At 42.6% G+C, this 27,411-nt stretch overlaps 1 protein-coding gene across 1 annotated transcript in view; it reads right to left on the bottom strand.

The window, feature by feature from the left end:
- Positions 1 to 8,546: 8,546 nt before the first annotated feature.
- The window catches only part of OSBP (oxysterol binding protein), a 31,775-nt gene continuing 12,910 nt past the window's right edge, over positions 8,547 to 27,411 (bottom strand). Inside the window, exons 7-14 of the mRNA XM_027860753.1 lie at positions 26,858 to 26,989; positions 24,542 to 24,787; positions 23,014 to 23,134; positions 17,598 to 17,701; positions 16,353 to 16,448; positions 11,914 to 12,095; positions 10,967 to 11,187; positions 8,547 to 10,876 (exon numbers count right to left, since the gene is read on the bottom strand). Coding sequence (XP_027716554.1) covers positions 10,734 to 10,876; positions 10,967 to 11,187; positions 11,914 to 12,095; positions 16,353 to 16,448; positions 17,598 to 17,701; positions 23,014 to 23,134; positions 24,542 to 24,787; positions 26,858 to 26,989 — 1,245 coding nt within the window. The 3' untranslated portion in view covers positions 8,547 to 10,733. The remainder of the gene's footprint in view (positions 10,877 to 10,966; positions 11,188 to 11,913; positions 12,096 to 16,352; positions 16,449 to 17,597; positions 17,702 to 23,013; positions 23,135 to 24,541; positions 24,788 to 26,857; positions 26,990 to 27,411) is intronic.

The following is a 27,411-nucleotide window of genomic DNA, read 5'->3' as shown; positions in this document are numbered from 1 at the left end:
TACTGTTTGATAAACTCAAAGACCCCAGCTTCTGGGATAAAAACACTATGTGATAAAAACAGCTGGGAAAACTGGAAAAGAGTATGGCAGAAATTAGGCATAGACCAACATCTTATATCATATACCAAAATAAAATCAAAATGGGTACACGATTTAGATATAAAGGCTGATACCATAAGCAAACTGGAAGAGCAAGGAATAGTTTCCCTGTCGGTTTTATGGAGAACAGAAGAATTTATGGCCAAACAAGAGACAGAGAACATTATGAAATACAAAATGGATAATTTTGATTACATTAAATTGAAAAGTTTTTGCACAAACAAAGCCAACGCAACCATGATTAGGAGGGAAGCAGAAAACTGGGAAAGAATTTTTACAACCAGTGTCTCTGATAAGGGCCTCATTTCTAAAACACATATAGAACTGAGTAAAGTTTCTAAAAATACAAGTCATTCCCCAAATTGATAAATAGTCGAAGGATATAAACAGGTAGTTTTCAGATGAAGAAATTAAAGCTATCTATAGTCATGTGAAAAAATGCTCTAAATCACTATTGATTAGAGAAATGAAAATCAAAACAACTCTGAGGTACCACATCACACCTATCAAATTGGCTAACATGACAAAACAGGAAAAAATGTTGGAGAAGACGTGGGAAAACTGGAACATTAATGCATTCTTGGTGGAGTTGTGAACTGATCCAACCATTTTTAAGAACAATTTGGAACTATGCCCAAAGGGCCATAAACTTTGACCCAGCAATAGTACTTCTAGGGCTGTATCCCAAAGAGATCATAAAAATGAGAAAAGGACCCAGTATACAAAAATATTTATAGCAGCTCTTTTTGTGGTAGCAAAGAATTGGAAACTGAGGGGATGCCCATCAATTGGAGAATGACTGAACAAGTTGTGGTATATGAATGTAATGAAATACTATTGTGCTATAAGAAATGATGAGCAGGTGGACTTCAGAAAAACCTAGAAAAACTTTTATGAACTGATGCTGAGTGAAGTGAGTAGAACCAGCAGAACACTGTACACAGTAACAGCCACATTGTTCAAGGACTAACTCTGATGGACTTAGCTCATCTCAGCAATGCAAGGATCTAAGACAACTCCAAAAGTCTTATGATGGAAAATGCTATTCACGTGCAGAGAAAGAACTGTGGAGTTGGAATGCAGATGGAAGCATAGTATTTGCTTTTTTTTTTTCTCTTTTGTTTTGTTTCTTCTTTCTTGTGGTCCCTCCAATTCTTACTTACAACATGACTAATGTGAAAATATGTTTAATAGGAATGTACATGTAGAGCCTATATCAGATTGCATGCCATCTTGGGGAGGGAGGCGGCGAGAGAAATGGGGAGGGAGGAGGAAAAATTTAAAACTCAAAAGCTTACAGAAGTGAATGTTGAAAACTAAAAAGAAATTAATTTGAAAAAAAAAAAAGAAATATTCTTGCACCCTAAGAAACGATGAATTGGAGGAAACCAGAAAAATGGAGGCCTTTCCTGATTCTTGCTTATGCCTCCCCCATTATCTTCTGCTAGTCTCACATACATTCTGTACCTGTACTTGTTCATATGTCTTAAGTGTTGTTTTCCAGATAGAATATAAAGTCCTTAGGGACATGCATCTGTTGCATCTGTTTCCTTCTAGATTAGTACAATGCCTGACAAACAGTAGGTGTTAATAAAAACTTAATGTAATTATTGTGATCAATCTGCCTAGAAAAGAAATAAAGATATGCTTCTCCCTCTTTTCCTTGGGGGCACCATAGTGCACAGAGATCTGGGCTTGGAGTCAGGAAGACCCGAGTCCATATCCGGCCTCAGATCTTACTAGCTGTGGGACCCTGGGTAAGGCATTTAACCCTGTTTGCCTCAGTTTTCTCATCTGTAAAATGAGCTGCAGAACGGCAAACCACTCCATTACCTTTGAAAACCCCAAATCGGGTCATGAAGAGTTGGACATGACTGAACAACTTTTCCTTGGAAAGACGGTGGATGCAAGATGTTGCATATGCTTTTGGATGTGGTTTTGTTTTTGTTTTTGTTTTTGTTTTCACTTCAACTTGCTTATCAGTTTTTCTTTGTTACGGGTGGGCTGGTGGGATGGGGTGGGATAAAGGAATACATCCAGAAGTGACTTAAAGTTATCCTTTCCTTTGAAGATATCCATCAAACTCCCAGTAACCTCATCATCCTATCAGACTGCATCAGCCTTGGTACTCACATACCTAAACTCTTCAATTATCTGCCCCTCCGCTTGGAGGGAGGGGCATACTTCCATTTAAGGAGGGCATTCAGGCCAGCTCTCTCTACATTTCCTCCTCCTGGGACTTCACCTTCCTCCACTCATCCTTTCAGTTTCTCTTTGTATGTAGTCTTCCTTCATTAGATTGGAATCTCCTTGAGGGCAGATACTGTCTTTCTTATTCTTATTTGTATCCCCAGTACTTGACCCTGTGCCCGGGGCATAGTAGATACTTTGTAGTAGTGTTACTTCAGTTGTGTGATCTCATTTGGGATTTTCCTCGGCAAAGATATTGGAATGTTTTGCCATTTCCTTCTCCAGCTCATTTTACAGAGGAAGGTGAAGTGAATAGCCCAGGATCACACAGCTAATTAAGTGTCTGAGGCCACATTTGAACCAGGTCCTACTTGACTCTAGGACTGAACCACCTAGTGCTCCAGTAGGGTTTAATAAATGTTTATTGAATGGCCATAAAACAATAATAATAACAAATAATAAAAAGAGAGGATTGGGTTATATTACTTCCTTTCTAAAATCTTTTCTTTTTACATTGCCTTCATTTCCCAATATCTCTAACCACCAAATATAACCAATCCTTAAAGAATAAAGAAACAGTAAAATAACAAAAAGTTTTGCAAAAGACGTCAAATGAATCTGTGGTTTACAACCATTTGAATACTACATAAAGATAAATTATTAATTGACATAAGATGGTATCTATGAGTTTTTAAACTTGTGACTTTTCCAATTTTTAGAGTTCAAATTATTTTGAGGGCTAAATGATGATTCGTTCCTCTTTTAAGAACTCCCTCTTCATATTCTTTGATCTCATATCTACAGAGGAATCTTCATACATATTGAATGTCACATGTATATCAACTGTAAAGAAGAAAAATTTCCTCTGGGGACACTCTGCTAATCCTTGAAATTATGATTCAGTCAGCAGTCTGGCATGCCCACCTTTAGGACAGGGACCAGTTATGGATACTGGTTTCCCAGACTTTGCAGTCCATATATGGGACACAGCTCCTTCCAAGGATTGAGGAATAAGGGAAGGAAAAGGAATAAGCATTTATATATCATCTATTATATTGGCAACCAGGTCACACGGTAGATAGAGTGCTAGACACACAATCAGGATAGACCCAAGTTCAAATCTGGCCCCAGACACTTACGAGCTGTGTGGCTGTGGACAAATCATTTAACCTCAGTTTCCTCATCTGCAAAATGGGGATGATAATAAAAGCACCTAAATCCCAGGGTTAATGTAAGCATCAAATGAGGTATTTGTAGGAGCTTAATGATGCTTATTCCCTTCCCTAAGAAGAGAACACAGGTTTGCCTATTTATCTAGTGCCTGGTACATAGTAGGCACTTAATAAATAACTGCTATGTGCTGACAGGCATTGTGCTAAGAGCTCTTATCAATGTTATCTCAACAATATCTTTCTCCAGCCCATCCTTCTCTCGTGAGAACTATATGCCCAATATTCTACCTGACAGCCATTGACCCAAACTGTGACTGCAAGATTGTGGAGCTTGCACTGTGTAGGTTCCAGCAAATGCAACCGTGCATCCGGCAAGAAAAGCTGCTGTTCTTGCTGCCCAGTACCAATTGTGCCCAGGGCTGTGTCTACAAAACCCCCAGGGAGTGGCAGCTGTTGCCACTGATGCTCCTAGGTCTGATGTCTCCCAGTGCCTATAAATAGAGGAATATTTACATACCTGGCTTTTATATACCATGGACATATTTGCTACTCTCTTTCTCTCTGAAATGTGTGAATGGACGCCAAATCTTTAAAAATGTGTTATCTCATCTCTAATCCTAATTCTAAGGACCAGGAAGAGTGGAAACTGGGATCATTCCCTGGGGGCAGCCTCAATCTCAGGCTCCTAGCAGGAAGCTGATGGAAGGCAGAAAGTGGAGAAATAAATAACCAACTCCTCTATCTATCAGGGTTGGAAAACTGGAAAGATGGTGTCAGACCTTCTGTTATAGTCCTGTCAGCACACCAGCTCTCCTTCCGGGTCAAGGCAAAGTGCTAGGAGAAATGAAGCAGGAGAGATACCTTTTGCCTGAGGGGGTCCAGAAATGCTTCCTGGAAGAGATATCTGAATTGGACCTTGCTGGGACTTCAACAGATTTAGAAAGGGCAGGGGTAGATGCCTGAACTGCAGGTATGGGGTGGAGACACCGTGAACAAAGGCATGAAAATATCAAGTAGGATGGGGGGCAGGGAGAGAAAAGCAGGTGGCAGTGAGTAATCTAGTTTGGCCAGAGACAATGTGAAGAACAACAGCATAAGAGCTGAACAGATCAATTGGTCAGATTGTAAAAGCCTTTGAATCCTGGGATTAAGAGTTTGCATTTTATTCATTGGCAATGGGAAGGCCACTTCAAGTTTTTTATCTAGTAGAGTAATGACATTATGGTTATCTTTTATGATTTGAATTGCAACGTAGAGAGGAAATAGACTAGATCCAGAAAGCCCAGTTAGGCTTTTACAATGAAAGAGATGAGGTGGAGACGAGGGACAAGACGCAAGATATTTCAGAAGTCTCTATGGGATGATTTGGGCACTGAAAGGATGTGAGGGGAGAGGGGGAAAAGAGTTAAAAATGATTATGAGGTGATGAACCTGGGAGACTGAAAAAGCTAGGGGAAGAGGCAGATTTAGGAAGAATATGTTTCATGAGTTTAATAAACATAACCTCAGAAATGACTGCACAATGATCTGTTTAGCTTAATTGCCAAGGAGGGCATAAAACAGGAAGACACACCACCGTCTTAGAAAAAATCGTGCGTAAGGTCCAGACAGAAGATTTAGAGTTGTTTTGTTTGGGTCAAGGGCAGAACTAGTAGCAACAGGTGGAAGTTACAGAGAGACAAATTTCCTTGTAGCAGGAAAATCTGGACAATTAGAGCGGTCCTACAATGGAAAGGGCCATTTCAGGGGGTAGAAGGCTCACCTTCAGAAGTCTTCAAGCAAAAGCTGGCTGACCATTTATTGGGTATACTGTTCTGGGAGTTTTTTTTTTTCTGTTGATCTAGATGACCATCCAGAACCCAATGGAAATTCTGTGAACCTATGATTCTCTGAAGAAAAATAGCTCTTCCAGATGCTAGCATGCAGATGATACTGTGTCAATTACATCAAGCCCAAATCCCTCAGTGAGATCTGTGATTATTTCAGAGATTTGGCCTAACCACCTATGCAAAAAAAAAACCAAAACCCTAAACGTATGAAAACGTCCTATTGCTGTTACATGACCAGCCCACTAAATCATGCATTTATGCATACATGTCAGTGCATTTATGTATATGATTTATATGACAAAGGCCCTAAGGATGGACTATAAGCTGGACCCAGATTTGAACTGGAAGAATTTTGAGATTGCATTTGGAAAATTACATAATGCTTTTGATGACAAGCTGCTCCCCAGTACAAAGACCTATTTATCAGAGAGAGAGAGAGAGAGAGAGAGAGAGAGCAAGAGCGAGAGTTATCTTTTGTTTTTACTTCACCATCATTTTTCAATCTGCCCCTCTCCCTGCCCCATCCCAGAACCATCCTTTATAATAGAACTTTATAAGGGGTGAGGGGGCAGGATTCAACAAAACTAAGTAGTACATTGAAAAAATTTGACATGAAGTGTAATGTTCCACACCCTCAGTCTCCCACTGCCAAGAGACATGGAGAGTGGCTTTCTAATGTATCTCGTCTTTGGGGTCGAGCTTGGCCATTATAATTTTGCAACATTATTTCAATTATTTGGTTGCTGTGGCCCTTCCTTTTACATTGTTGTGGTCATTAGGTAATTGCCATGGTCTGCTTACTTCTATTTGCATCCATTCTTGTCTTCTCATGCTTTTCTGTGTTCATCGATCATTGTTTCTTATAGCAGAATAATAACCCATTATATTTATTTACCACACTGTGCTTAGCTGCTCTCCAATCAATGGGCATCTACTTTGTCTGAAGAGACCTATTTTTCCCACGCAAGCACTCCCCTGGTGATGCTATATAGTCACAAATCCTGGAATGCCACAGAAGTTGCCATTGACTTGAAAAGCAGTGGAGGCAGAAAAGCTTGCCTCCAAAGATAACCCATGTGCCCGAAGTGGTATGAAGGAGACCGTCCAGGACACATAACCAAAAAAGGATGTGAACCAGTAAGGGGCTAAAAGCAGAGTATTAACAGGTGGAAAATCTGAATTCTCCCTTGGTAGCCAAGAAATAAAAAAAGGCCTTAAGGCCTCCACACATTGGATGGATCTCATGTGGAGGATTTATGGAAGAATAGACACAAAAACTGCAGAGAATAAGAATTACCTGTTAGATGTAATAATTTGGGAGCCATTTGCTTGGAGGCAGTAATTGAAACCATGAATGGAAGAGATCACCAAGGGGAGAAGTATTAGAGGAGAGGGCCCAGGGGAAGACCTTATGGGAATACCATTTTTTTTTTTAATTGTTCATCCTTCATTCTCAAAGAGGACCAACGACATCATGAGGGTAATGTCTTGACTTGCTAGTGAACTGGGTTTGAGGTAGAGCCGTGCAAAGTAATCAACCTCATTCTCTCCTCCAGTCATCGAAGCCCAGTGGCAAATCAAGAATTAAGATGATTGGTGACGGTCCTGGATGCAGTGGATGACACTGGCCTTTTAAAATTAAGGTCTTTCCCAGGTCTGTCTGTCTGAGGCAAAGCCCATTCAATGACCAAAGGCTAAGTAAGAATTCTGGAAACACCCACATTTAAGGGGCAACAATACAGAGATCCACTTAGAGGACAAGTCTTAAAGGTAGACAACTACATGAGTGTAACTCATGGAAACAAGGGAGGATTGAATAGTCCAGTTAAACACCACTAAGAAGTCAAGGATAAGGGCAGAAAGGCTAACACATTAAGCCATGGGGCAATTGATGAATTGTTTCAAATGAGTAATGATGACAGGAGTCTGATGGCAAACAAAGCTCTGACCCATTTTCTCAAATATCCTAACGTTAAGTTCTAAAGTTATCCTAAAGACAATCATCTTAACCTGCTCCTCTCCCACTCCACGTGCTCTGTGGATGCTCTGTGCAACTTGGTATTTTTAGAAATCTAAATTGATAATTAATTTGTAGTAACTCAACAAAATCTGAGCTAGAAAGGCTCTCAAAAATCATTTACTCCATATATTTCTAGTTTCAATGTGTCTTTAAGATTTATAAAGCAGGGGCAGCTAGGTGGTGCAGTGGATAGAGCACCGGTCCTGGAGTCAGGAGGACCTGAGTTCAAATCTGGCCTCAGACATATAACACTCACTAGGTGTGTGACTCTGGGCAAGTCACTTTAACCCCAACTGCCTCACATAAAAAAAAAAAATAAAATAAAAAAGATTTATAAAGCAGATTCCTTGCAACAACCTTGTAAGGCAGGGAATGTGTGTGTTACAGTCCCCATTTAGCAGATGGGGAAATTAAGATTCACAGAGGTTAAGTGACTTCCCCAGGGTCACAGAGCTACTCAATGTTAAGACTAGCAGGGACTCAAACCAGTTCTAATTTAAAGTCTCATGCTTTTCCCACAATATTAACCTTGATTCCGGGAAAAACAACAAAAGCAAAGGCAGTATGAGGCTCTCTTCATCTAAAAACCAGGTTTTTTTTTTCTTCCTCCTTCTGTCATGACTTTAGACCAAACAGAACTCCATGACTAGAAGAAATGAAAATTGGAGAATCCCCTTCTCAAGAGAACTTAAGAAAAGCACTGGCCCCAGAACTCTTGAATTTGTTTTGCCTAAATTTCTTATGTATCATCTCCCGGCCTCAGATAATAATGATGATCATAATGAGAGTGACAGCTATGAGCCAGGCAACGGTGTGCCAAAGGAAGCATCAGGCTCAGGCTGGCCTGCTTCGCAGCCTCTAGCACCACCAGACAGACCGACAGAGCTAAGGAGAAGTCAGTCAGAGTTACTGGACGCATGTTCTCTGACTGGCCTTCTCTATGTACTTCACAGGCAGTTTAGCTTTCTCCCCTGAACTGCCAAGTGGGAGTCAAAGGAATAGGTGCCATCAACACAGAAAACAAAAATCTCAAGTTGCTGCTGCTTCTTTCCTTTTTTGTTCTCTACCATTTAAAACAACTTCTCTGCATTTCTCCCATGGTCATTCTGTGGATCCCATATTCCCAAGAATTAAAGAATGAGGTCCAGGTCTCCCCTCATCTTTCCTATTTATATATGGATAGAAGAGAATCAGACAGACAATGGGACTTTTAAAAAATTATTTAATTTAGTTATTTTCTTGGAAAAAGGCAATAATGCAAAAAAACCCAAAAATATAATTATAGTTTTGTTTTGTTTTAAATCTGCCTTTATTCCACCTGTAGGACTTGAAGCCTCTCCCACTGGCAGGAATCAGATTCTGACTCAGTACCAAACCTAGAAATAGAATGTGGGCCGCAGGGGAAGAGACGGTAGGCCACGGGGCTGGTGTAGCTGAGGAATGCCCATTCTGAAGCCTTCTGCTTAAACCACTCACTTGATCCATCGCCTATATATTACTTTCCCTGCTCTGGGAATGGGGCATGTTGGAGGAAGTCCCCCAACCACCCTTCTGTTATGCCCGTCAAAGCTGGGAAGGAAGCACGAACTCCATTTCAATGGAGTGGTGGTTTCCTCTGAAATGACCTATACCACACACCGTTCTCCCCAACCCTCCCCAGCCAATACCCCCACTGGCTGAGGCTCATTTGTTAAGGAACAGAATCAAAAACACCAACAAAAGCATACAAGGAAGGCACCTCAGTGTGATCCTCAACCAGGGGTGGGTGGTGTTGGGTGGGGGAGGGATGGGAAAGGCTGTGGAAGGTTTTCTGGGAGAGACAAAGGACACAAAATAAAACAGCAGGGAAGGAAGGCAAGAGAAAACAGCAGCAGATCTCTCACACCCCCATGGAGCGATCTAGGGACCTTGCCTCCGTCTTCTTCCCAGCGCACAGGCCAAGGCCAACTAGAAGTCGCTCTTGGGGCCTCACAGCTGCAGAACTTCCAAGCAGGGAAAGGAGGGGTGAAGGATTTCAATTTTGAGAGCAGGGCAATAAGGGTATTTACCAGCGTTCAGAGATTATGGGTACCTCATGAAATGAGCCATGAGAACCTTCCCCTGTTCCCTAACAGCCACACATGATCCTGACCAGCTTTAAAATCTTCCTGCCTCATCGGAGGTGGGAAAACAGAATATGAAATCTACATCAATATATGCTCAATGCAAAGAGTCCCAGAGTGGGGTGGATTAAAAAAAAAAAAAAGATTCTTAATGAAAGGGAGGAAAATCAAAACAGAAAAATTAGATTTTTCTCTACATATATATAATATACAGATATTTAACAAATTATTCAAGAGGTGGCTCCAGTCCATGGGGCTTGAGACAGATGGTGGAAAGACTTTCCAGAGATCATTTACTCCCTGTCTCTCTCATTCCAAAATATGTCAGAAAACAGGCAAAGTCCTGCTCCACACTGGAACACAGACCCCATAGCAGCCTACTGCCAGGAGAGAAAGCTGAAGCACAGAAGGCAATCGGGATATGGGTGAGGAGTGATACAGAGAGCAGAACAGCTGGAAGTCTTGCTCTGGCCCTTCTTACCTTCTCAGGAAAAGTTCTCAGCTGCAGAAGTCCAAGCAGCCCCCAAAGTGACAAGTACAATTAGCCCCCTCCTACCGATGGCCAAAGTGGCAGCCAGCTGCTATGTAGCCCAAAAGATGGAGAGCAGTCAAGGGGAGGTCCACGTGGATGAAGACAAACTGCCACCAATAAAAGGAGCTTGGGTGGCTGCCCCCCTCCTACTTACAAGTGAACTCTCCCACTAGGTACTTTGATCTGACAGCAGTCAGCTCTTGGGTATGCATGGCATGCCCCCTGGCCCTCTAAAACTTAGCCTGCCTTGGAGAACTCTTATTAAAAAGAGGCACCGAGCCCCAAGTACAGTCATTACAGATGTCGCCCACAGAGATTCTCACTTGCATTTTAAAAAAAAAGGAACTTCTAATATCAGAGCTTGCTCTTGGCAGCACCAAGATACCTCTAATCCACATACTCACCTCACATGTCTCTTGGCTGAGTGAGATACTGTTGCTAGGATAGGACTAGAGGTGGCATTATTTCAAATGGGGTAAAAGGGAGGAGGGAGAGTCAAAGACAGAGATACCTGTAGGTACGAATAATGCTAACTCCCGGCTCCCCAACCTCTCCCCTACAAACACAGGGATCTAGTATGTCAACGTCAGGTTCAATCAGATAAGGCATCACAGCCAATCAATCACCACCCCCAGGGCTTCTGCTCCTGGTGATTGCTTTGGAACAAATGATTGGTTAAGAAAGACAACCTTGAGGAAAGCACTAGGTAAGGAAGTCAGAATGGCTGGCTTTCTCTCCCAACCTTTGTCCTCTTCCCCTCTGATCCTCCTCCCTCTTGTTCCTGTAATTTCAGAAAATGTCTGGGCATGAGCTCCAGTCCTGTTTTTCTTTACTTTCCCAGTATCCTCCTCTATAAATATGGGTTAACTCCTTGGTAACAGGGTCCTTTTTCCTCTCAAACCACAGGGCCTTGTAAGGGTCATACGGAGTGCCTACAAAGAAGAGACAGAACAAGATGGAATTAGTGGGGCGCCAAGCCGGCAATGTCTCCTCTGCAAAGATGCCGTGGCAGCTCCTCTCACCATCCTCAGTGGCTTTCACAGCCTCGGCTTCTCTCTTCTTCCTGGAAAGACGCTGCTTCTCCTCTAGGCGCTGCTTCTCTGCGTTGGCTTCATCCCAGCGTCCATTCTCCATCAGTCTCTGGTCAGGCCTCAGGCGGCTGTCCGTGGGGGCCGTGCCACTCTCCCATGCATTGAGAGTTAGGGCAAGTTCAGAGAAGTAGTACATGTTCTCTGCATTCTTCCTAGAGTGAGAGAAAGACCAGGAGACATCAGAGGCAAGATTCCATCGGCGAGAGGTAAGGGCACTACAGAAAGGCCAAGCGAGCAAGGTGAAAGATTCCAGGATTGAGTCATGCCCTTCCAAAGATGAGAATACAAGTGTCCCCCGGCCTAGTCTCTCTGAGTCAGATCTGACTCTTCAAGGCTTCTGTGGGAAGCCCTGTTGAGGCATCCAAACTCCCAGGAGTCTGCCATGAGGTGACTTTCTCCATAGCCCTTCTCTATAATTCCGACCCAGAATAACACTAAATGTTTACAGCACTTAAGACTCACGGCACATTTGTGCTCATAACCTCACCCTAGACTGTCGAGGCAATTCTGGCTCTCTAGTCTTCTCTGCTTGGGGGCAATCGTGGACCAGTTGTTAGGTGACTCCCTCCTAGAGATGGCTCTGAAAATTCTGTTCCCACACTACAGTGCCTTTCCTTCCCCGAACCAGCACGGCCTCTGAACTGATTTCAGAAAGCATCAACCCTATATGAGTAGCAGAGGTAGCCAAGAGATTATGAGGAGATTTTGTTTTCTTTTAGACAAATTCAAATAAGATGAAAACCTTTTTTGTAATCTCCCATTTGCTTGCTCAGCCCCTTTCCTTCAACAATGAAGGGGGAAAGAGGCCAGAAAGCTGTGCCTATTCCTCTCAGCTCAGTGCCTCGTCGACCAGGATAGCACTTAGGTAGCATACTCACGGCAGCGGGTTCCTTTTCCACAGCATGACCCTGCTTTCCTCCAATTCGTGGCTTCTTTGCCGACTGTCACCCCCGTTATCCCCGTTGGTGGGGAGAACTTTGAAATAATCCATTTTCTCATCCCAGGTTCCCAGAAGGGCAAAGTGTACTTTTCCTGATGGGTCTGTGACTTCCCCTGTAACCTACAAGGATGCAAAGCAGGGGCACAGAGAAGTCACTCTTGGTTTCAATTACTGATTTTTTTTCTGAATTCATATGGAAGAACAGCCACAGGACCATTATAATAAATTGCGCAGACCCATCCAAGTTATTCTATAATACAGAATATGACTAGAAATCACTGGGTCACAATAACCTCAGTTATAATCAAGTTAAATGGGCCTTGGTAATTTTTTTTTTATCATACAAAGATCTTTCACTATAACGGTATTTAATTCAACAAACATCCAATTAAGCATCTACCATATACATTTCCCATGTGACTGTTTCTCTAAGTTTACAGCCACACTGATTTTATTTGTGCAAAAGCTTTTCAATTTCATGGAGTAGAAATTACCTTTAACCTTCTGTGATCTTTGCATTCAACTCTTAACCATAATTGAAAAAGGTAACTGATCTGGTTCTCTTATTTATTTTTATGCTATGACTTTTAGGCTCAGGTCATATCCATTTTGAGCTTATTCAGCATAAGATGTTAGTATAGCCTAATTTCTACCAATCTGTTTTCCAGTTTTCTCAGCTCTTGTTCAAAAGGAAGGTTTTCTTCACCAAGTAATTTATGTTTTCAGGTTGATCAAACCCTGTTATTGAGTTCCATTGTATCTGATTCCTCCTCATCTAGTCTGTTCTACAGATCATCCACTTTTTCATTTTTCCACCAGTACCAAACAGTTTTTTTGCTTGTTTGTTTGTTGTCTAGGGAATGGGGTTAAGTGACTTGCCCAGGGTCACACAGCTAGTGAGTGTTATGTGTCTGAGGCCGAATTTGAACTCAGATCCTCCTGAATCCAAAGCCAGTGCTCTATCTTCGCCATCTAGCTGTCACCCAAACAGTTTTGATGATTACTGCTTTATAGTAATAAAGTGTGGAAAAGTTATTGCTCCTTCATTCAAATTCTCCCCTCCTCTCCATCCCACCATTTCTCTTTAAATTCTAGATCAGGGAATTTTCCCCTTTTCTGTGTTTTGTTTGGACCCCTTAGGCATCTTGGGAAGCCTATGGACCTGCTCTCAGAATCATGTTGTTACGCATAAAATAAAATATATAGGATTACAAAGGAAACCAATCATGCTGGAAAACAGTTATTAAAATTTTTTTTTTCTTTAAAGGCAATTGGGATAAAGTGACTTGCCCAGGTCACACAGCTAGTAAATGTCAAGTGTTTGGTCAGAGGCAAGATTTAAACTCAGGTCCTCCTGACTTCAGGGTTGGTGCTCTATCCACTGCACCACCTTGAAAAATTTTTTTTAAGTTCATACATCCTAGGTTAAGAATTCCTTGCTTTTGATCCTCAAAATGAATTTTTGTATTACTTAATGTAGCTCAGATCTACCATATGTAAAGTATTCTGGCTAGTTGCCAAGGATATAAAGATAAATAGAACCCAGACCTCACAAAGACTTCACCCCAGATCTCATAAACTTACACTGTTTGGGACTGGACTTGTAAAGGAATAAATATAATACAAGATGGCATGTTATTATGATATATGCATAGGATAGGTCAGTGTAGCATGACAGATTAAGAAGGGGGGAATCACTTCAGTGCAGTGGGGGGGAAGGGCAGATCGCACCAGGGAGTTAGGGAAGGTATCATGGAAGAAGAACAAACATTTCATCAGTATATATTGCAAAGCAGACTGAGGAAAAGGGGAGAATTCTGTTTTAATTCAGCCCTGAGGGAAGGTATGCAGAAAAGTACCGAGAGAGAAAGCTACACAAGCCAGCCCAACAAGCATTTATTAAGTGCAAGACCCTGAGGTAAGTGCTAAAGATAAAGCCAAAACAAACAAACATAAAGTCCATTCCCTCAAGCTTACATTTAAATAAGATAAGAAAGCAGAAAGTCCTGCTTGACCGGAGCTAGACAGAGTAAAGCAGAGCGCCACAAAATAAATCTGGAGATGCATGCTGAAAGCCAGATTGTGTGGCAATGAAAACAGAAGGTTAAGGAGTCTGTGTTTTCTTCCACAGTCAGCGGGAAGCAACAGAGATATTTCCAACAGAGAGGACCAACATCGGGTCTGTACGTTAGGAAGGTTAATTTGGCAGTTGGGCAAAGGATGAACGGAGACAGGTGACTCTGGAGACCGAGTTATTCCAAATATCTGAGGGGGTGTCAGGACGGGCAGAAGGAGATGGCTGAAAGAGGTATTTCGGAAGTGAAATGACAGAACCCAAGTGACTGGACGTGAGGGATGAGGGAGAGAAAAGACCCAAAGATGACCAAGGTTCTGACGCTGGATGACTGGGAAGAAGCCACCATCTAAAGAAACTGGTAAGCTGGGCTTGAGGGTTCAATGGGACCTCCTGGTGGAGTTGTTCAGCAGACGTTTATAAACAGGGAGACATTAAGTTAGAGGAAGAAAGAAGAAATGACCTGTCAGACCTAAGGATACAGAAAGAGTTCATGACCATACGAGGACAGAGAGATCACAGGAGATAAAACAAACAATTCTGATTACATGAAATTTTAAAACTTTTGCACAAATGAATCCAATGCAACTGAGAAGGGAAGAAGTTAACTGAGAAAAATCTTTGCAACAAGTTTCTCTGATAGAGGTCTCAATATATAAGGAACTGATTTTAATTTAAGTCAATTAGTCACTCAGTAAGCATTTATTAAGCACCTACTATGGGCCAGGCATTGTGCCTAAGTGCTGGGGTAAGAATAAAAGCCATCCTCTAACTGATAAACGGTGAAAGGATATGAACAGGCAGTTTAGGGAGAAGAAATCCAAGCTAATAATAGTCATATAAAAATGCTCTAAATCACTAATAACGAGAGAAATGCAAATTAAAACAACTCTGAAGTATCTACCACCTTACACCCATCAGATTGACAAAGCTGACAAAACAGGAAAACGGCAAATGTTGGAGATATGGGAAAACTGGTACACCCATGCAGCATTAATGGAGCTGTGAAGTGATCCAGCCATTCTGGAAAGCAATTTGAAATTCTTTCCAAAAAGCTATTCAACTGTGCATACTTTTTTACCCAGCAATACAACTACCCTAAAGAGATCAAAGAAAGAGAAAAAAGTCCCATATGTCCAAAAATATTTGGAATTCTTTTTGTGTTGGCAAGAATAAAAAATTAAGGGGGCATCCATCAGTTGGGAATGGCTGAATAAATTACGGTATCTGAGGAGGTGACTTCAGAGAAAACTGGAAAGACTTGTATGAACTGATATAAAGTGAAATGAGCAAAACCAGGACAATTTATACTATAACAACACCATTGTAAATATAAGGAATTATGAACAACTTAAGAATTCCCATCAATACAATCACGATTCCAGAGGGCCAGTGGTTAAGAAATCTACCCAACTGCTGATACTGGTGATAGACTATTATGTAGAATGAGATGCATATTATCAGACATGGTCTATTTCAGAATTTGTTTTGCCTGTCACAAAGGTTTTGTTTTTCTTTTTTTGCCTTTCACGTGGGGCTGGGGAAGGTAAAAATGAGAAAAGAAATGCTTGATAAATGAAAATAAAATTTAATTGAAAAAAAAAAGAAAAAATGAGGAACAGTAGCTCCAGAGAGGAAATCAGGGCCCAAGATGTTGTTAGGGCCAGCCAGATATACATATATGGAAGTCATTATCTGTACAGAAATGCTACCTGAGACCAGAGGAATGCATAAGCTTTCTAAGAGACTGAGAATCCAGAAACAGAAGAGTCAGTCAACAAGTACTTATTAAGTGCCTACTATGTGCCAGGCATTGTGTTAAGTGCTGGGAATACAAATATTAGGGGAAAAAAAAAGTCCCTGCCCACAATACAGAAAAGGAAGCTGAAGGGGGAAGGAGGGGAGAAGGCACCCAGGAAAGCACCCAAGTAGGTAATGGAGTGATGGCTGGCCTGGGAGCACTCTTCAAATGGAGGCTTTGGGAGTTCTTTGCTCTGTCCTCTAGCCCTCCAATCTGAGGGCCAAAGGCCGATCCAAAGAGAACCAAGGTTCAGTAATGTCAAGTCCTATAAATAAGAACTGAGAAGAAGCCATTGCATTTGTCAAATTAAGAGGCCAATGGTGACCTTGAAAAGAACAATTTCAGTAGAGAAAGAACACCTGGTTGGGGAGAAAGAAATGGAAGGGGAAATGATCAATTCAGAAGCTTCCAGAAGATACAGGAAGACAAGAGATCAAAGGCACAGGTGAAAAGGTTATCCACACACAGCTCATGGAATACTTCAGATTCTCACTTCTCTTACCTTCCGGGCCACATCTCGGGAAAAGTAGCTGTAAGGAACAAACTTGAGATTGCACTTGTCTCCTGTCTTGTGATTCACAATGTCAATCTCACCAGACTATGAAGGGAGAGAAATAAGGGTTGGTTTTACCGAGATTCAGGTACTTGGGACACGCGTCAAATCTCAAATTTGATTACCATTCATTCTTCAACTTGCACATTCCAGAACTAATAAGCTATTGTTTCCCACCTAAGTCATTTCAGAGATAGATGGCGCCCTTTATACAGCAGGGACATACGGCAAACACACATCCTATACCGGCTATCCATAGCTTACAGGTGACATAATGTAGCCTGTAGCAAAGATCTCCGGATGAAAGTGATAACTGAGGTTTCTAAGCTTATTTTCCCAACATCGACACTCCACAGCCTCCCCTGCTTCACATACTCCCCATTCCCCTTCCCCTCCACCCCTGTCCAACTAGACTCTTTACTGCTCCCAAAAGACACCTTATTCATTTCCCACCTTCATAGCCTGGACTCACTCAGACCCTATCAATGTACCCAAATCCTACCCATCTCAAGCCAAGCTTGAGAAAACTGCTCTTTCCTCCAAGGAGCCTTCCCTAACCATTCCAGCCCACAATGAAGTCTCTGTCTTTTGGACTTTCCACACAGCACTGAATCATATATTGCCTCATGGCATATCTTGTACTGATAGCTTATATTTTCATTTAACTTTCATGCCTATATAGCTTGTCTCAGACAAACTATACACTCGCCAAGAATAGGACTGTCTCATATACCTTTGCACTCCTGGACTGTGTCTAGCACACTGTACACTTTCAATAAATATTTGCTTAATGAATAAATTTTATAATAGTGTTCCAATGTAGTCTTCAGCATGCACATACTAGGGTTAGACCTGAAAGGGCTTTAAAGATCATGCTAGTTTGACCCTCTTGTTTTTACAGAGAAGTAAATAAAAGACTGAGAAGGGTCAAGTGATTTGTCCAAGGTCACAAAGCTAGCTAGTGATGGAATCAAAATTCAAATCCAGGGTCTCTCCCTCCTAATTCTGAGGTGTGTTCCATTTACTACCCATATCGGTAGTAAGCAATGCTTTTTATTTATTTTGCCACCTATAAGAGGTTAACGAATAGAAACTGTGTGGGCCAATTCCATTTACCTTTCATATTTCTCTGCAAAGCTGCAGCTAAGCAGAAGGCCTCTAAACATTAGAGACCCCGTGGGCACCTTAGCTTACCTGATCTATCCACAATTTGCCCACAATAATGTTGTGCACTGTCGTGGTGACTTTTTTCCAAGTGTAGTGATGACCAGTGGCATGGAAGATACAATGGATGCTACCTGGAGGGAGGTGGAGGCACAGATTACTATCCAAATATTAGACAACTGGCACGATACTGTTATACATAGGTAATCTGATCATTTTCCAGCCTTTGACAAGTTAATTTGTGCTTTTCTAATTGTTCTTTAAGGGAGTGCTATTGTCTTGTGGGCAGGCACCTTGCTGCTATGATGAATTTTGTCCAGCAACCATGCAAAAAGGAGCTCAATGAGAAATGCATAATAGATACTGGTTAACTGAATGAAATGCAATCTGCTGAAAAATCCTTTGACAATCTATATATCTTGACTGAAAGCTATTTAAAAGAGCAGAAATAGAAATTAAAGAAAGGATCCTAACTTTTTTAAAACAATCTTCCCTCTAAATAGACCTTTCTACTTTTGAATGTCAAAGGTACTGAAAAGGGTCAGATGAAATCTAACAGATCAAGAAGTCAGTGTACAACAACAGAAAGAGCAAAAGACTGCTAGATAACAGATTTCTAATTCCAGCCCTGCCACAATTAGTGGCATATGACCACGAACAAATCATGTCATCCCTTTATCACCATCTCCTCCTTCTCCTCCTCTTCTGGGTTTCATAAGGTGTAGCTTTTCTAGCCAAGAGGAACCTTTGAGATACTCCGATCCATCTTTCACCAAATAACACAGAGAACCCCAGAGGGAAAAGGGATTGCTCTGGTCACACAACCAGTTAGTGGAAGGCACAGATCTAAAACCAAAGTTTTCTGACTTCCTTCGAAATTTATTTTGGAATATTACAAAAAGTTGGGAGCTGGGCAGAGCCAGAAAAGTACCATCTCTTGCCATGAACTTTGGACTTAGACTTGCTGGCTTTGGCGCACTACTGCCATCTGGCGGCGGCGTAGCTAAATTACAGGGGCAGCTCTAGGGTGATGGTTATTGTTCAGTTGTTTTCAGCTGTGTCTGACTCTTCCTAACCCCCTTTGGGTTTTTTTTTTGCAAAGATGCTAGAGAGGTTTGCCATTTCCTTTTCCAGCTCATTTTACAGATGAGGAACTAAGGCAAACAAGGTTAAGTGACTTGCCCAAAGATCACACAGCTAATAAGTACCTGAAGCCAGATTTGAACTCAAGAAGATGAGTCTTCCTGACTCTAGGCCTGGCACTCTATCCACTGTGCCAATTAGCTGTGCCAGTCCTAAAGTACAAGGTCTCAAAACTAAATTCATAGTTTGATAGATTTAAGAGTTGAAAGGGACCTTTGGTATCCTCTACTTCAACCCCCTCATTTTATTAACATTCATTTTTTTTTAATTTTGAGTTCCAAATTTCTCTCCCACCCTGCCCACCCCTCCACCACCCAGTAAGGGATGGCAAGAAAGAAGGCAAGGGATATAAAATCAATTCTACATGTGAGATCATGCAAAACATTTTCATATCAGTCATGTTTCAAAAAAAGAAAAAGCAAGAAAAATAAAGTCAAAAATGTTTCAACCTGTACTTATAGTTCATTTCTCACTCTGGCGGTAGATACCATTTTTCATCATGGGTCCTTTGGAATTGTCTTGAATGACTGTCTTGATGACAGTGGCTAAGTCTTTCCCATCATTACAGTATTTGTTATGATGTACAATATTTTCCTGGTTCTGCTCACTTTACGCAGACTGACGCAAAGTCAGTTCGTATTGGCTTCCCCAGTTTTTCCAAAACCACCCCGCTCATCAGTTCTTACAGAGCAACAGTATTCCATCACAATCATATACTACTTGTTCAAGTACTTTCAATTTCCAATGCTTTGCAACCACTAAAAGAGCTTCTATAGATATTTTTGCACAAACAAGTTCTTTTCCTTTTTTTTTGACCCCTTTGGGGTACAGACCGAGTAGTGGTATTGCTGGGTCAAAGGGCACGTACACTTTCATAGCCCTTTGGGCATAGTTCCAAATTGTTAGATAAGAATGGCTGAATGAGCTTAGAACTCCACCATACGTACATTACTGTGTCTATTTTTCCACATCCCTTCCAGCATTTATCATTTTCTTTTTCTGCTATGTTAGCCAATCTGATAGGTGTAAGGGCACCTCAAAGTTGCTTTAATTTGCATTTCTCTAATCAATAGTGATTTACAGCATTGTTTCATGTGACTATAGATAGCTTTGATTTCTTCATTGGAGAACTGCCTGTTTACATCCTTTGACTACTTATCAGTTGGGGAATGGCTCTTCTTTTTATTAATTTGACTCAGTTCTCTATATATTTGGGAAATGAGATCTTTATCAGAGAAACCTGTGGTAAATCCTCTCCCCCTCCCCCATTTCCTATTTTTCTTCTAATTTCGACTGCATTGGTTTTGGTTGTGCACTAACTTTTTAATTTCATGTAATCAAAACTATTCATTTTACTTCCCATGATCCTCATTATCTCTTGTTTGGTCCCAAATTCTTCTTTATCCATAGATCTAAGAGGTAAAATTGTCAATGCTCCCTGATTTACTTATTTTATTTCACCCTTTATTTATAAATCATTTACCCATGTTAGTCTTACTTTGGCATACCAACCCCTTCATTTTAAATATGAGGAAAATGAGGCCTAGAGATGGTGAGTGGCTTGCCCAAGGTCACATGGATATTAAATTATGAAGTGATACAGCTGAGATCTGAATGCAGGTTCTCTGACTCCAATTTTGGGAAGTGAAAACTATTGCAACAATTGTCCTCTTGAAATGTCAGTCAGTAAGTATTTATTAAGCACCTACTATGTCCCAGCCACTGTGCTAAATTGGGGGACACAAAGAAAGGTAAAAGACAAGTCCCTATTCTCAACAAACTCACAGTCTAATAGATGTGGGAAAGAGGATCCTCATTTGAATCCAGATTCTTGTTTGAAAATAAAATAAAATTCAGTTTAAAAAACAAAACAAAACAAAACATATACATTTTGGTCTCCAGGTTCATTCATCTCAACTCCCAAATACCTTCATTCTACCCCAGTGACATGTAAAGAGTTGTTTTCATCAGTTTCCATGAGATCAATGATCATTTCTATTCAAATGATTCCCAAATCAATACATTCAACCTTCATTTCACTCCTGACCTAGAGACCCATAACCAACAACTCCCTGCTGGGCATTTCCCACTTGGAGATCCCATATTCAATTCAAGTTCAACAGGTCCAAAACCAGGCCTCCTTATCACCCTCTCTAAACCTGCCCCTCCTCCAGACATCCCTCTTCCTCCCAAGGGCACCAACCAGCTTTCTAGTCACCCAGGAACACAGCCTCAATCATTTTAGTACCTCCCTTCTCCTTTACCCCTGACATCCAGTCATATGCCAGGCATCGTAAATTCCACATCCATAACACCTTTTGTACCCATCTCATTATCTCCAACTTCATTGCCATCATCCCAGTTCAGACATTTACCATCTCTTGCGTGGACTACTGCGAAAACCTCCTAATGAGTCTCTCTTTGTCCTACATACAGCTGCCAAGATAATCTTCCTAAAGCACAGATCTAGACTCCTCTGCTCAAAAATCTTCACTGGTTTCCTACTGCCCCGCCCCTCAGGTAAAATGCAAACTTCTCACCCTGGCTTGTAAAGCCCTTCACAATCTGGCACCCACCTATCTTGTGGAGTTTAATTCATAGCCTCACTTTCACACACTCCACAGCCCACCAAACATGCTTGCTTCCTGTCCTCCAAACTCACCCCTCAAGTTCTGTGCCAGTGCCCAAGCTAACCTGTGCCCCATATTTGGGATGCTGTCCCTCCTGAACCACAGGACCTCAGAGAATCCTGACCTTAGCTAGTCTCAGGTTCAAGAGACCTCTTCTGGGCAACCATGTTAGTACTCTTCCCCTACTCCCTCTTATTTTCTGTTTTTCATCTATTTACATGCAATACCCTGAAGTAGAATGTAAACTCCTTGAGGGCAGGAGCAACTGTTTTTCCTTTCTTTCTGTTCTTGGTAGCTAGCACAAGTGTCTTGCATACAGCAAGCACTTAATACATTTTTGGTTGATTTAATGAAATAGTAACCTTGGAAATCTACTAGTAAGCCTATGGAAAAGGACACTGGGGAAAAAAAATCATCATGGAAGTTTGGAGACAACACAGCCGACCCTGCTACCATCCTCCAAGTGAAAGGATCCCAGGACCAGACGGCAACTCTCTGAGGTGGAGGAACAGGGGCTGTGGTGAGGCCATTGCTTTCAAGTGGGCCAGGGCCTACACCTTCTTTTCACAGGCCCCAGTAGAGAAGGGGAAGGGGTGAGGAGGAGACGTGGCATCAGGAGCCTGGGCTCTACTCTCACTCTTCCGGGAACCGGCTACATCCTTGCTTACTAATTTCATACAACTGAGCAAGCAGAGACAGCACATGCTTCCAAAAGTCTTTCTGTGGGACTCTCATGAGTACAATACTCTGAGCATTCAGGGAACAGGAGTGTGTTAAAAAAATCCAATCATGCAGAATAACAGGGTTTTTAAAAACCTTTTTCCCACTTTGCTGAAGCATCCTACAACAAGAAGAATGGCTGAAGAGACTGGAAGAAGGGACTAAGCCCACCTACATGTTGTGAACAATGAGCAGACATCTCATCTCAGAAAACAGACAGACTCCAAAGGCCAACTGTTCCGGTCCTGCTCAAGCCCATTTGACCCTGAATCCAGAAGGTGCCTATCCCTGCGTTAAGCACTCAGGAAGGACCCCTGAATGGAGGCCTCTAGTAGGGAGTTATCAACTCAAAGAGAAACGTTTTGCTGCTCTTTTCTTTTAGGTTCAGAGCAAAGAACAGAAGGTTAGCTACCAATAAGCATTTCTAAGAAACTACTCTATGATTTGGAAGATGCTGAGCAAAACTGAAGAGCCTTAACACATGACCAAGAGAAGAAATAAAAGGTATGAATTTTGGAAAACAAACACGACCACAATATAAAAGTATTGACTGTCGTAATAATAAAAGTTGTTTTCTTTACCTAAGAAGTGGTTATATTTGGCGCACATGAAGAACTGGCTCTCCTAGAGCAGCTAGGTGGAGCAGTGGATGGAGCATCAGCCATGGAATCAGAAGGACCTGAGTTCAAATCTGACCTCAGACACTTGACACTTACTAGCTGCGTGACCCTGAGCAAGTCATTTAATCCCACTGCCTAGCAAAATTAAAAAAAAAAATTGGCTCTCTCTCCTAATAAAAACTGACTTGAGGCTTGGAGTTTAAGGTTTTTGGTCTAACTTGTAATAAGCATTCTACAGTCATTCTAGAAGCAATTATAGCGCACTCTATAATCTACAAAGTGTTTTGCATACACTCTCTCATTTGAGATGTCCCCAGAAGTAGTGTGCCTTACCGAGGGGCATGATGGACAGATATTTGCCACGGAACTTGCTGGTGATTTTGATTTCCTGTCGTAATGTCCAGCCATTTTTGGATTCGGCATGGTGTGCAGCAGCAGGAGGATGGTGGCTCACCTTGAAGAAAAGAGAGATAAACATATGGAGGAAGAAATGAATGGGAAAAAACTTCCCTTTCTCATTTAGAATAGAATTGTTGTGCTGTCAGGATCTTAGAGAACACCGAATCCAACTCATCATTTTACAGATGAAGGTGACATTGATGCATAGAGAGGGCAAGTACTTTGTCCAAGTTAGCACAGTTAGTTGATAGCAGTCGAGGTGAGAACCTGGGTCTCCTAAATTTCTGGTCCAAGGTTCTTTGAATGAATGAAGCATTTATTAAGTTCTTTCAATGTGTTAAGGCTGGGGATACATACAGAAAAAAATAAGATGGCCCCTCCTCTCCAGGAGCTCTGGTTCTACCAGGGGAGAAACAGTACACAGGAAGTTTCAACTGCCAGTCAGATGGAAAGGGCCCATGGTCCTTAGCATGCAGCAGCAAGGCAGATGGTAAGGTCTCTTCTTTAAGGCTGGTTCTACCAATCAAATCCTATCAATTTCTGATGTTAAACCATTTGATAGAGCCAAAGATTTTGGTGACAAGAATATCCGTTTCTGGGTCATCAGCAGTTGTGACTACAGAACCAGCAGGAACAGCTTGCAGGCTGATAGCTGAAGGCACTGGGCTGGTAGCACTGCTCCTACCAAAGCTCTGGGGCACAGGGTCCTGGGCTGTCTCCTTCAGGGTCCAAGGGCATATGCCACTGCCTATTCTCTCTCTCTCACGGTGTTCTGCTGCCTCAGCTACATTGACTTATCTGCCCCGTGGTTGCAGCCAGCTGGCAGTTAGCAGAGATGGAGGAACCACCTCCTTTGAGGACTAGGCTAGACACAGGACTGAATGTGGGGGGTGGGGAGGGGGCTGCCACCCTCAGGGCTCCTGTGCCCATCTGCTGTACGTGGTAGCTTTCTAGCAGTAGTTGCCTGTGTTGATGAAGAAGGTGTTCTCTTCTCACCAGTGATTTCTACCTTCAATGTTGCCTGCTAGAGAGAGAAGAGGGAGACTGGACGGGTAGCAAGTCCAGTGGTCTGGGGGGCACTGACTCTTGGTTTCATGGTCTGGGAGGTTTAGATGGCAGGGAAGGCAGCGGTGGCCATTTGAATTGACCAGCAATGCTGTTCCCTGTCTCCCTCAGGGGGCCTTGCTGCCCCAGCCAGGAGGGCACTCTATCAGGTTGCCAAAAGGCAACACTCGAAACTATTCTTGATGCTTATTAGCCCAGGAGAGCAAACGGACCCACGGGACGGTCAATGATCACATCTTAAAGGGAAGAATAAAAGACCAGGATACAATGGGTATTTCTGAAAGTCCGGGACACAAAAAGGCAAGCCATTCCACTAACCGTGAAGGTTTTCTCCTCCACATAATGAGGCTTCCATAAGGGCCCCAACATCCCGCACCATCTCTGGAAGGGCCCTTACCTGTTCACAGAGGGAGCGATAACCATTCTCCTCAAGTCGGTCCAGCTCAAAGGTCTCCCCCAGGAGTGGGTTGAATGGCTTGCTAGTACGGAAGACAGTAGTGGAGTAGGAGGACACGGTGAAAGCCGCCACATAACACAGCTGTTCCAGGGAGTTCTCACATTTTGCAGCTCGGTCTAACAGTTCATGATACTCTAAATCTTCAGTGAGGCGCTGGAGCATGGACAGGGGCTCATTAAAGTTCACCTGAAAGGAAAAGAAGAAAAATGCCAAATGAGTTCAACACATTCTCAACAGCCTATTCTGAAGGCAATAAAATACTCAATATATCTACTGGGCATTTCCTAAACTAGGAAATGGAGATACTGAGACGTGGAGACCTTTGGTCAAAGTGACAGAACGTGTCAATGGAGAAGCAAAGGCCTTTTAGCTGGAGCTTCATCTCCAAGATAAGCCTCAAAAATCAATGCCTCCCCCATCCTGAGCAGGGAGCCAGACCTCACAGCAGGTGAGTAGTGAAGACTACTTTGACATGAACACACCTGCAGAGCTTGGGAAGAAGGTGGCTTTTTTCAAGCACCTAAGTGTAAAGGAGACTTAGTTTTAGGTGCAGGAAGTTCCCAACTTACAAAGGGACCTCTGAAATTGTTTCTGCAGCTTTAAAAGAGCTGGCTATTTTTTCATAAAAATGATATTAGAAATGGTGCTCAGGTTTCCAGGATGGCCCACAAAGTCTATTTTAGCTCATGTGACTAAGCTATACAGTACTAGCCCAAGCTCTGAGTGCTAGAAATAAGTGATGACGTGGTACACAAAGTGCAAGGCAGAAGATGGTTTCTGGCCAAGGCCAGCTCTGGGCAAAACTTCAAAGTGGGATTTCCCTTTGGGCACCCTCCCATTTTTTTTTCTGCACTTGCCCCCTCTACAGTAGCCTCCAGCCCTTGGGTTGTGCCCTCCTCCTCTCCTTCAGGGAGTCAAAGCTGCCACCTACTCCATGGCCCCAGCCCCCTACTCCTCTGTTCCCTCCCCAATTCGGATTCCCTCACTGGAGATGATCTCAACCAGAAAGGTATAAAGAAATTAATGCTAAGGTATGACTCACTGATGGCCCAATAACCCTTTCAGAATATTTGAACTTTTCAAGGTTAACGACGAACCCCAAACTCTAATTCACTGAATTCCATAAGCGTTAGCAAAGCCCAGAATTTCGGGCAGTGTGGATAGGGAACAGTATTTTTGTGTAGGTGGCCACTAAGCAGGTCAGTTCTGCCTGGACTCTCCTGCAGCACAGCTTCTTCCTGCCTCCTGCTGCAGAGTCCAGTCTCTAAACCTCCAAGTTTATCCTCTGCTTTCATGGCTATGGAGTCAGGGGCTCTGGGAGTAAAGGGGGAGGAGCAAGAACAACTATTCCTAAGGAGAAATCATTTCAAAATCAAAAAAAGTCCTGCATTTTCGAGGAAGGAAGTCCTTATTTTAGGTGATGTCACAATCTGCCCCGTTAACACTCTCTCCGCTGTACCATGCTTATCTGCAGAATATTGCTGTACTTTCCCTTTCTTCCTCCCCCAAGGTAGAATGTAAGCCCTGAGGGAAAGAACCATGAGTTTCATCTCTGTATCCTCTGCATCTCACACAGTACTTGGCAGAAAGCATTCATTCAGTTGAATCGAACTGAATTACAACGAAAACAACAGTAGTCAACTTCTGACACCTCACCTCTCCGGGAGAGAATGAAAGGACTAAATGTGGAGTCCCTGGAGGCCCTGGGCTCTCATCCTCCTTCCGCTCCTTCCTAACCCATCTGTGACAGCCAGAGGCTCAGGCGGAGGAGAGAGGGGAGGTGAGAAGGTGATGTCCAATGGCCCCTCAAGCTCTGACTCCACAATGCTGCCCGTGCAAAGGGAGCCATGCCAGGGGCTGCCCATAAGTCGAGCCTTCGTACTAGTAGACATGAACCCCTTAGAGCCGCATCTGGCTGACAGTCACAACTACTCATATTTCTATACCCCATCTGCTTTACAAAGTGCTTTCTTTACACCAGTCTGGTCACGTAGGTAGCACAAATATTCCTATTCCACTTTCTAGAGGAGGAAACTGAGGCTTGGAGAAATCAAGCGACTCAGCCAAGGTCACAGAGCTAGTACACGCTTCAGCTGGGATTGGCAGAGAGGTCTCTTCTGATCTCAAGTCTGAAGTCTTTCCACCGGGCCATCTGCCTCTCTAACCAGATACTGACTGGCGTGGGTCAAATCCCTCCCCACAAACGCCTGTGCAAATTACCATGATTCCAGTCTACCCACCCAACCAGAGACTCACTGGCATTGGGATCTTGGAGAGTTCCTTTCCAATACAGTTCTTCATTATACTCCATAAATTGAGGCTGTAGTTTGGCTTATAGGGAATTCGTGTTCTTTTTTCCTTCTTCGTCTCTTCTGGCTGATGTTTATACTGAGGGAGGGCAAGATAACATTGAGGCAATCACCCCCAAGAAACAAACAAACGAAAAGCAACCCTCTTCCCTAGCCTGGGGGAAAAAAAAACAAAGGGGAGAGTCTGTGTTCCTTCTAGCTCTTTTCAAGTGAACTGCCAGGAGCCCCACCAACAACCACGGCCCTTCCCGGTGTCCGGTGTCCGGTGTGTGGAGAGCTACCTGTTCATCCAGGCTGATGTTTATACTGAGGGCAAGATAACATTGAGGCAATCACCCCCAAGAAACAAACAAACGAAAAGCAACCCTCTTCCCTAGCCTGGGAGAAAAAAAACAAAGGGGAAAGTCTGTGTTCCTTCTAGCTCTTTTCAAGTGAACTGCCACATGGAGCTCCCACATCCCCTCCCAGTGTCTGCTAACAGCCCTTCTCACGGTGGACAGC

Source organism: Vombatus ursinus, unplaced genomic scaffold (genome assembly GCF_900497805.2).
Source record: "Vombatus ursinus unplaced genomic scaffold, bare-nosed wombat genome assembly UNPS02014248.1, whole genome shotgun sequence".
NCBI classification, from domain to species: Eukaryota; Metazoa; Chordata; class Mammalia; order Diprotodontia; family Vombatidae; genus Vombatus; species Vombatus ursinus.
The sequence above is the reverse complement of the archived record's forward strand: the minus strand, read 5'-3'. Positions and strand labels throughout refer to the sequence as shown.